At 50.2% G+C, this 9,641-nt stretch overlaps 1 protein-coding gene across 1 annotated transcript; it reads right to left on the bottom strand.

Annotated features, from left to right (window-relative positions):
• Nucleotides 1-5,966: 5,966 nt before the first annotated feature.
• ARF6 (ADP ribosylation factor 6) lies at nucleotides 5,967-9,635 on the bottom strand. The gene has a single exon (XM_014936806.1). It carries the CDS (start codon nucleotides 9,578-9,580, stop codon nucleotides 9,053-9,055), a length of 528 nt encoding a protein of 175 aa, XP_014792292.1. The 5' UTR covers nucleotides 9,581-9,635; the 3' UTR covers nucleotides 5,967-9,052.
• Between the last annotated feature and the right edge of the window lie 6 nt (nucleotides 9,636-9,641).

Here is a 9,641-nt window from a genome sequence, read left to right as displayed (position 1 = left end):
TAAGCCTCCTCTCTGGACTACAGGAACTGGATCTAATCTGAATCTTTTTTCTTCCAATTTAAAACCGTTTCCCCTTGTCCTATCATTACCCTTCCTGGCAAAGAGTCCCTCCCCAGCTCTTCTATAGGCACCCTTCAGATATTGAAAGGTCGCTATTAGGTCTCCCCGGAGCCTTCTCTTCTCCAGGCTGAACAACCCCAGCTCCCTCAGCCTGTCTCCATAGCAGAGGTGCTCCATCCCTCTGATCATCTTCGTGGCCTCTGCTGCACCTGTTCCAGCCGGTCCATGTCCTTTCTGTGTTGAGGACTCCAAAGCTGGACACAGAGCTCCAGGTGGGGTCTCACGAGTGCAGAGCAGAGGGGCAGAATCACCCCCCGAGACCTGCTGGCCACACTTCTCCTGATGCAGCCCAGGACACGGTTGGCTCTCTGGGCTGCCAGCGCGCACTGCCGGCTCGTGTTGAGCTTCTCGTCCATAAGCACTCCCAAGTCCTTCTCCTCAGAGAGCTGCTCTCCAGCCAGTCTCCACCACAAAGATACTCTAGGTCTCCTCATTAAGCAGCCCATAGTTCATTAGCAACCTGAGAGAGGAGGGAGCCACAAGCTTCAGAGGAGAGACGTCAAATCATGAAGCCCTCAAAGTGATGGGAAGCTCCAGTTGTTGTGTTTTTTTTTTCTCCAAAGGCCCCAAAGCAGCCCCGGCCGCTGAATAATGCATCGTGCTGCCGGGAAGTTGGCAAACACCGGGCAGAACGAGTTAATCCACAGATCCCGCTGGCTCGGATGCCAGCGCTCCTCCAGCCTCAACGGGATTAACCAGTTTCACTACTCGGAGCGTTTCCGGGAGGACCCGGAGCTGCTGGAGAGCCTGGAAGTGGGGAAGGAGAAGTTGTGTGGCCCCTTCTCCCCCTGTGGCATGGTGGGGCTGGGGGGGACACCGACACAGTGAAGAGGCAACCACGAGCAAAAGCAAGGATGGCGATGGAGCAAGGAGTTTCAGGCTGTGACCTGGAGGTCTTGGTTGAAGGAAACCCATCTCCAGCTTCAAACAAGGTGAAAAGCTGTAGCTTGTCCCTGAGGGGAGATGCAACCCCCCCCACCTCCATAAATCATTAACAGGGTCCACAGTGGAAAAGGAAAGCTGGGAAGCTTTGGTACTGTGCTTGAGAGTGTAACCTTCCACCAAGGGGAAAAATGCAGTTCGTTCCTTCGTTAGGTGTATCAGCCAAACAGGTAATGCAGGAGTGAGATCCTGAGATTGCGGCTGCAGACAGCATTACTTAAGGGAGAATGTGTCACTGCCCTGGTCTGGAACAACCCCGTCCCTCCCTAAAGAGGGCCACAAAGCTGCAGATAAGGTGGCCAGAAGCGGGTCCAGGGGAGGAAGGTGCCTTTGCAGCCGCAGGGGGAGCAGCCAAGGAGCATCACCAGCGTCCCAGCTGGGCCCACGGTGACCCTGGCTCATGGGGGCCACAGACTCAAGACACCCAGGAGGTTAAGGCTGGAGGACTTTGCCTTCATAATCCAGCCCAAGGTTGTAAGATGAGCCGGAGCGAGATCCAGGGACGGCCGGTTGGCAGCGATTCAACGCCTTCCACAATGCAGGGGCCGGACGCCAGGCGCTTTCCATGGGGCTGGGCTGGGCTCCTCTTCCAGCTGCAGGGGCCGGGGCAGCCACCCCCCAACCTTTGCACGGGGCAGCAAGAGCAAAATCCAGCCCAGCAGCAGCGCCCACCCTGCTGCTGCCCCTCATCCCACCCCTCCAAACGCTTTTGTTTTCGGTGCCCAGGTGAAAAGCAGCGCTGGGCTGGTCCTCGCAGCCCAAACAAGCCTTTCCATCCAAAGATGAAGATCTTCCGTGATACACGAGGTGTAATTTGACCATCTAAACACGGCGCAATTTGAAGACTCGAGCGGGCAGGTTCCCTTTGGGAGGGAAAGCGAGAGCCAAATCACTGCTCCGCCTGCAGATCCCCCTGCTCCGCGGCGCGAGACGGGCACGGGGTTTGGTTACAGCAGCGGATTGAAAGGCACCGGGACGTGATAGGAACAAAAAAAAAACACCAAGAAAAAAACCCAAAGCTTCCCTGGAGAGCTGGGTGGCTTCCAGCCTAATCCAGCCCCCGTGGGGAAAGGGCGTTCTGGCATATGTTAAGCTAATGGGATAACTGCACCGGCGCGCCTCGCTCCGCCGAAAGTTAACAGCCACGGGGGCAGCGCCGGCTCCCCCGCAGCCCCCACCCCAGCCCTGCTTTCAAAAGGGAAACGTAGAAAGCTCCTCGGGGTAAAAATAGCAAATATTTTTAACAGTGTGAGGACTAAGCAACCCCCCTGTTCCATGCATGCAAAGTCTCCTCCGGAGAAGGGATGCCAAGCCAACAGGACTCCCCGGTCCCCAGACCAGCAGCACCGGGACCGGTGTCGGTTCCACCTCACAGCCTTCTCCCAGGGCAGCAAACCTGCACCTAACGAGTTCCTTCTTCCAATACCAGCTACAAAGGGAGGCTGGAGGTACTTTGGAGCTGGTGTCGGCCCCGGATGCTTTCCTCCACTCTTCTCCATCCCCAGAAGCGATGATCCAGGCAGGTGCTGGCCACCTGCCCCTTTCTCCACGATGTCCCGTCCTCTGATGGACCCTTGTGGGCTTGGGGACAAGCAACCCCCCTGTTCCATGCATGCAAAGTCTCCTCCGGAGAAGGGATGCCAAGCCAACGGGACTCCCCGGTCCCCAGACCAGCAGCACCGGGACCGGTGTCGGTTCCACCTCACAGCCTTCTCCCAGGGCAGCAAACCTGCACCTAACGAGTTCCTTCTTCCAATACCAGCTACAAAGGGAGGCTGGAGGTACTTTGGAGCTGGTGTCGGCCCCGGATGCTTTCCTCCACTCTTCTCCATCCCCAGAAGCGATGATCCAGGCAGGTGCTGGCCACCTGCCCCTTTCTCCACGATGTCCCGTCCTCTGATGGACCCTTGTGGGCTTGGGGACAAGCGTCGCTGCAGCTCAGGTGGGTGAAGAGCAGCAGAATCTTCTCAAACACTCCTAGTTAAGCCTGGGAAGGTGCTTCCCTCCCTACTGAGGTCTGCCCATCCTCTCCATGCTGCCCTCCTGCAACCCCAGGGGCCGAGCCGAATAGACCATGAGCTGCCCCGAGGTCTTTCACTCCCCCCCCCTTAAAAAACAGATGTGAAACGAGAGCACACTCCCATAAAACAGCCAAATGGCAGCGTTACCCCCATTATACTTCACACAAGGAATCCATTCTAGGCACAGACACAGGAACCAAGTTCAGGAGTTCAAGCTGGTGACCTACACCTCGCCTGCCTCCTCTTTGAGGGAGGTTTTTCCCCCCCCCAGGTCTGGAGGGGGCCACAAGGGGCACCTACGCTGAGCCCGGCGCTGCTGGTGGTTCCCCTCGAGGCTGCGCTCATCTATGGCAAAAAAAAAAGAGTGTTTCAAGCCTTATCAATTTCCAAGCGTTATCAATTTCCACCTCTCGCAAAACACACACCCATTGAATCCCGATCATAGAATCATAGAATGGTCTAGGTTGGAAGAGACCCTTGGGATCATCGAGTCCAACCATCTACCCTACTCTACAAAGTCCTCCCCTACACCATGTCCCTTAGCACTGCATCTAAACGGCCCTTAAACACAGCCAGGGATGGTGATGGAGTGTTTTTTCCTAAATAACGCTCTCCTAAAGGATCCGGTGAAGGGAACCAGCCCCAGAGGAGCGAGGCGCATCCTCCGGAAGGCAAAGAGCATTTCTCTGGAGGCGAAGCAAGGGCCTGAGCCTGTTAAACCGCTGCGAGACTCACTCTGAGGCCGGAGGACTCCGCAGATGACTCACATCTTGACTTTTTTTTTTTTTTTTTCCCTCCTCTCTCTTTTTTTACGTCGAAGGAGGCCAGAGATACCTGTTCTTAAGCAAGAGCAGAGCGACTTCCTGGCCAATACCCAGTGTGACGCCCGTAAAAAGCCGCCTTTTTCTCTCACAGAGGCTCGGGGCGGCCGGCGGGGACGCGGCCCTCGCTGCCGGCACCGCGGGGCTGTGACTCAGCCGCCTCGCCCCGTCGGAAAACCAACGGCGGGGCTGGAATTACCCTGCTCTTCCCCCCGCGCCCCGTTTACCAAAGGGGGACAGACTGCAGGGCTCGAGTCGCCCACCTCAGCCTGAAGTCCCCAGAACAGCTGCTTGGACCTCATTCTGAAATTTAGGGACCTGAGCGGCGCCGTGCTGGGGACACCAGAAGAGGAACTGAGTTAGGAAGGGATGATGCCACCAACTCACCCTTGAAAGCTGAGGCTCTCCCCCTGCCAAGGTGAGGGGAAACCTTTCTTTTTTTCCTCCCCCCCCAAAAAAGTGCCAAAGCCAAAGTGATTTTAGATTCCACACACTGAGCCCTTCAGTAGGTGGGATCCGAGAAATAAAATCCAAGATAAAAAGCACAACTGGGAAGTAGCGGGAAGCCTGAGCCACGGTGCCCACGGCTCCTTCCATGCTCCAGAGTTCCCTGCTCCCAGAAGGTCCCTGCTCCAGAGTGAGTTCCCCACTCCCAGAGGGTCCCCTTCCTCTGGAGCCAGTTCCCCACTCCTGGAAGGTCCCAGCTCTGGAGCAAGTTCCCCACTCCTGGAAGGTCACAGCTCTGGAGCAAGTTCCCCTCTCCCAGAGGGTCCCCTTCCTCTGGAGCAAGTTCCCCACTCCTGGAAGCTCACAGCTCTGGAGTGAGTTCCCTGCTCCTGGAGGGTCCCCTTCTCCAGAGCCAGTTCCCCACTCCCAGAGGATTTTTCCCACTTTTCCCATTCCCAGCCACAAGGGAAACAACCAACGCTCAGTTCCACCAGCGAAGCGACCGGCCATCACAGATCTTTCATCCAGCTGTTTTGAGGATGAAACTAAATGGTTTTTTTAACCCCCGACACATTCCTCTGGGAGGACTATCGTATCAGCGGGGTTAATTTCCAAGTAGGGATGGCAGGCACATTTTTTTCCAAGCCCCATCCACGAGGACCGCATCCCTGTGACTGGGAAAAGTGAGTGTGAGTCACGGCACAACTTGTGGAGAGTCACACTAACCACTGCCCTAAGGAAGCTCCGAGCGGGAACGGTAAGTCCTGATGCTCTGAAAAAAAAAACCTGACTGAACTACTACAACGAGAGGAGCCACGGGAGGTGACTCCGCCGCAGCCTCGTCTCCGAACTCCGAGGAGTTTAATTAATTATAAGTCGGAGTAAGTTCGTTTGCACAGCCACACCCTCAACTGTCACGCAAGGAGGACAGAGCCCGGCCTCGACACCCATCCAGAAAAAAGGCTTCGGGAGGATCACAGCTACTCCCACCTGCCTGAGTCATGGTTTTCCTGGCCATTCCCGAAAGCTTTAGGAATCCAACACCCAGCCTCACACCTGCGGCTGCTGGGAGCAACCTTGGAACCTCCAACCATCCCCACCATCAGCGCAAGCCCCTGCCCAAGGAGCCCCTCAGCCCTTGGTGACCCTTGGGGCCCTCCACGCCACAGGCACCACAGACGTCCCCCGGGGGGACTCTGTCACTCCAAGAGCCACCCCTGTCCACTCATCGGCCCCCGTCGGCCACGGCTGCGTTTTCTGCACTGGCCCAAAATCTTCCCTTTCCAACCAAGTCACTTCTTGCGTGAAACACGGGACCCTCCAGTCACCTCCCCAAGCTCCGGGGAACCAGCCCCCCCGGGCAGCGTAAATTTGATGCTCCAAAAAGTTTGCTGGAGATGGTTAACTGCAAGAGTGGGAGTATTAAAGGAGTATCATCCTTCCCACTTATAAAAATAGTGGCTAATCTCAGTCCCAAAGGAAGCACAGACAGGCTGCCCAAGCCGGGAAATACAGAACAGAGCCCTCTTTATGCCGGCAGAACGCTCCACTGCAGCACCATATTGCCCCTTTCTGTTTCTCTCATCGTTAAATATAAGTAACATACCAGGAGAGCTCCGCTGTATAATTGCTTTATTTTCTGCTTATTAGTTCTTTACCAACACTACAGCCATATTGAGAACACAAAATTCCTGGTTACTTTAGTCAGGGAGATCACAGTCTACAGACTCATTCACTTATCAGACACGATTAACGCCATTCAAAACTTACTCCATAAATTCACATGAACACAAATCGATGCACTTCAAAACTCCAGATTAGGTTGTTTGTTTTTCTGTTTGTTTTTTTTAAAAAAAAAAAAAAAAATCATAGGATTTCTTACAGATTGCCACTTTATCCTACAGGCTTCGTTTGCTGCCTGATAGCCACTGGATCGTGGTGAGGTTCAACTACAACCTATAAAGGACATGTTGAAAGTGAAACCTTTTATATTTTGTTCAGTAGCGATGGCCATTTATTTTTGAAGTCGCTGCCACATGTTTCAGTAACTTTTTCCCTCCCCCTGCCCCCCACCCCCCCAAAAAAAGACATTAAAAAAAAATTTCAGAAGCATAATCAAGTTTCCTTTCACCTACAAAAACAGAATAACAAAGTTACTAAGGAAATACAAAATTGTGAATTCAACTTAACGCAGAGTCTAGCAAAGAAGTCTGCCCCAGCACTTGAAAACAGAGTAAATCAACTTAGACGAAAAATGAAGTTATTGAAGTTTTCATGTTGACTGAGAATAGATTTAAGAAAGTTCAAGAACCATTAAGAGAGCTTCAAGTTTTCCAGTTTAGGCATTTACTTTGTGCTTGGCTATTTTATTTATGCTCCAGAAGAAAACAGTAACCATGTTCTTGTAATTTTTAGTCTTTATACCACCACACTATTCGTTAAGTTACATCAACAGAGAGAAATAAAATAATAATAATAGTAAAAAAAAAAAAAGCTAGAAAATAGAGCAATGATATTCCAGTGGCAAAAAGCCTTGAGTGAAAATAAAACAAACCAACTCACCTCTTCGTCTTTAGAGCTGAGATTTAAGAGTTATTCTACATTAAGCTTTTGCAGACTCTCTTTTAAGTTAGGAAGGCGCAGAGTCAATCAATGCTCTATCTTCTGGCATCAAGATCCCATTGAGTCCCATTTGCCACCCACATCCAGGTAAGTCTTTTGGAACCATATCCTAAAGGAACTTTTAAGTGGTCCAAAGCATTCCATTCCCGAAGCGAATCCAGTATTTTTATCTTCCCCTACATCTTTGGTAAGAGCTCCATATACAATGTACTTAGCGCGCAGAGTCAACACTGCAGAAATGTAGTGTAATGCCCCCCATTTCATGTAAAACTCATAGCCTTGGAAAAGAAAAAAAGAAAAAAAAAAGGAAAAAAAAAAAACCAAGCCATTTTCTTCTGGTTTTGTAGCATACATTCCTAGAATTCCCCAATGGAGTTTAACTCCTTGAGGAAATCTGAAGTTAATCCTTAAGGCTGAATAAGAACCAGCTGCTTGAATGTTTTTTTTTTTTTTGCACCCAGCATTAATACTTGATTGAGTTTTTATACTAATACTTCTTCTGGGTGGGGTTTTTTTACTTTTCTTTTCGCCAGTCACATCTGTGAGCTGTGACACGGCAAATGAGCTGCTTGCCCTTTAAGAACTAATTATGGAAGTTTACATTCATAGTCGTATACTCTCTCTCTCTCATATACTCTCTCTCTCTCCCCCTCTCTCTCTCCTCCCTGCTCTCATTAGTAGTTCCTCAATGGGCTTCAGACATCCAACACAGTTCCCTTCCTGCAGGACGACAGCAACAACTACATGTGGGAGTTCAGTCTTGGAAAACTAAAGCAAAATGAGTGATTTTTTCCTCAAAATGGCTATTAGTCAGATGTCAGAACTACCGAGCTCAACTCTAGCTACGGAAGTCTACAAAATGGAAAAAAAAAATTAAAAAGATTTTTTCCTTTCTCCACTCCATGCGTGTCAGAAAGAATCAGAAATCCTTTTAAGATCTGGATGTCTGCAACTGCCTTGAGATGAAAGCAACTTGTCTCCATTGCAAGACAGGAAAGTCAGTGCTAAGATTTTTGCCTAAACAGCTGCGACTGGAAGTCAAACTTGTTGCGATGCTTCCACCTTATTGCTGGGTTTTCTGGAAGGAAAACTATCCTGCACTGAAATCGGAGACTGACACCAGCAGTAAAAACTGCAGCTAAAACATCATTTAAGTCGGCAATGCGAGACAAAAAACTCCACAGTATCTACCCTGGAACTGTTACATCATTCATGTCTTATTTGCTATATGGTTGCTATGTGGTATGGGGAACTCATTTGCATCCCTTCTCATGCATGATGTATGGTTCAGAACTTCACAGCTGACATTTCAAAGCAAGTTCTTAACATTACCTAGTTAACATTATGCCTGATATGCACTTTGAACGCGTTACAATGGTATTCTCACTACCTGCCACTCTGGGCAAGAATTCGTTTCACTATTAGTCTGAGATATGAAGACAGACCGAGAGTCACTACTTAGTTACAGATTAACAGAACTTTTTTTTTTTTTGGTCAAAAAAAAAAAAAAGTCCTTAATATAAAAAGACAGACTGCAGTTTGATTTTAAGCAATAATTTTCAGTTTACTAGATGAAATCGACCTATCAACATATTCTGCATGAATGCAAAAAAGTAGCAATCTACAGCAAGTGATAGAAGAAAAAAAAAATAATATATAATCAAAAAAGTAGAACCAGAAAGCATACACTGAAAACGGTACCCCTCCCCCAACCATCCCCCAAAATAATCAAACCATCTTAAGGGCTATCAAGAGAGAGAAAAAAAAAAAAAAAGTTACTTAGCAAGTCTACAATGTGTCTTTCCCCTGTTTGCTGGAAGTCTGCCATAGCATCTAGTGCTTGTGTTCATGTCACATTCGGAGATTAGAGCATCCTAACGCCAAGCAAGAAGAGTTAAAACAGGAATCCAGTCAAGTGTTGCAGAAGGAAAGGGTGGAGAACTGGAGAAAGGTGATCATAATCCTATGGATGCTTTTTGTTTTACTTTTCAGTAGAGAATCATTCTTCTGGAAAGCCATGTGGGTTATTTTTTAATTTTTTTTCTTTAATTCTTTGTAGACTAAATAGTTATTCTCTCATTAGGATTTATAATTGGATGTTAACCATGTCAGCCCTTCATAGAGTCCATCCCCTGTAGTAGCACAGGAGGGCTGCACGTACCAATTCCTATCCCTGATTCGGGTCAGGCCCAGTTTCTCCTGGATTTCATGGGGTTTCATGGCATCAGGCAGGTCCTGCTTGTTGGCGAAGATGAGGATGATGGCGTCCCGCATCTCCCTGTCGTTGATGATGCGGTGGAGCTCCTGGCGGGCCTCGTCGATGCGGTCGCGATCGGCGCAGTCCACCACAAAAATCAACCCTTGCGTGCCCGTGTAGTAGTGCCTCCAGAGGGGACGGATCTTGTCCTGGCCCCCGACATCCCACACGTTGAACTTGACGTTTTTGTAAGTAACCGTCTCCACGTTGAAGCCCACGGTGGGGATGGTGGTGACGGACTGGCCCAGCTTCAGTTTGTACAGGATTGTGGTCTTACCGGCCGCGTCCAGACCCAGCATCAGGATCCGCATCTCCTTGTTGCCGAAGATCTTGGACAGCACCTTGCCCATCTCGGCGGCATCCAAGGGGCCCGGCGCCTCCGGGGATGGGGGGGGTGAGGAGTCGGGGGAG

This window comes from Calidris pugnax, unplaced genomic scaffold (assembly GCF_001431845.1).
Source record: "Calidris pugnax isolate Ruff unplaced genomic scaffold, ASM143184v1 scaffold10, whole genome shotgun sequence".
NCBI classification, from domain to species: domain Eukaryota; kingdom Metazoa; phylum Chordata; class Aves; order Charadriiformes; family Scolopacidae; genus Calidris; species Calidris pugnax.
The sequence above is the reverse complement of the archived record's forward strand: the minus strand, read 5'-3'. Positions and strand labels throughout refer to the sequence as shown.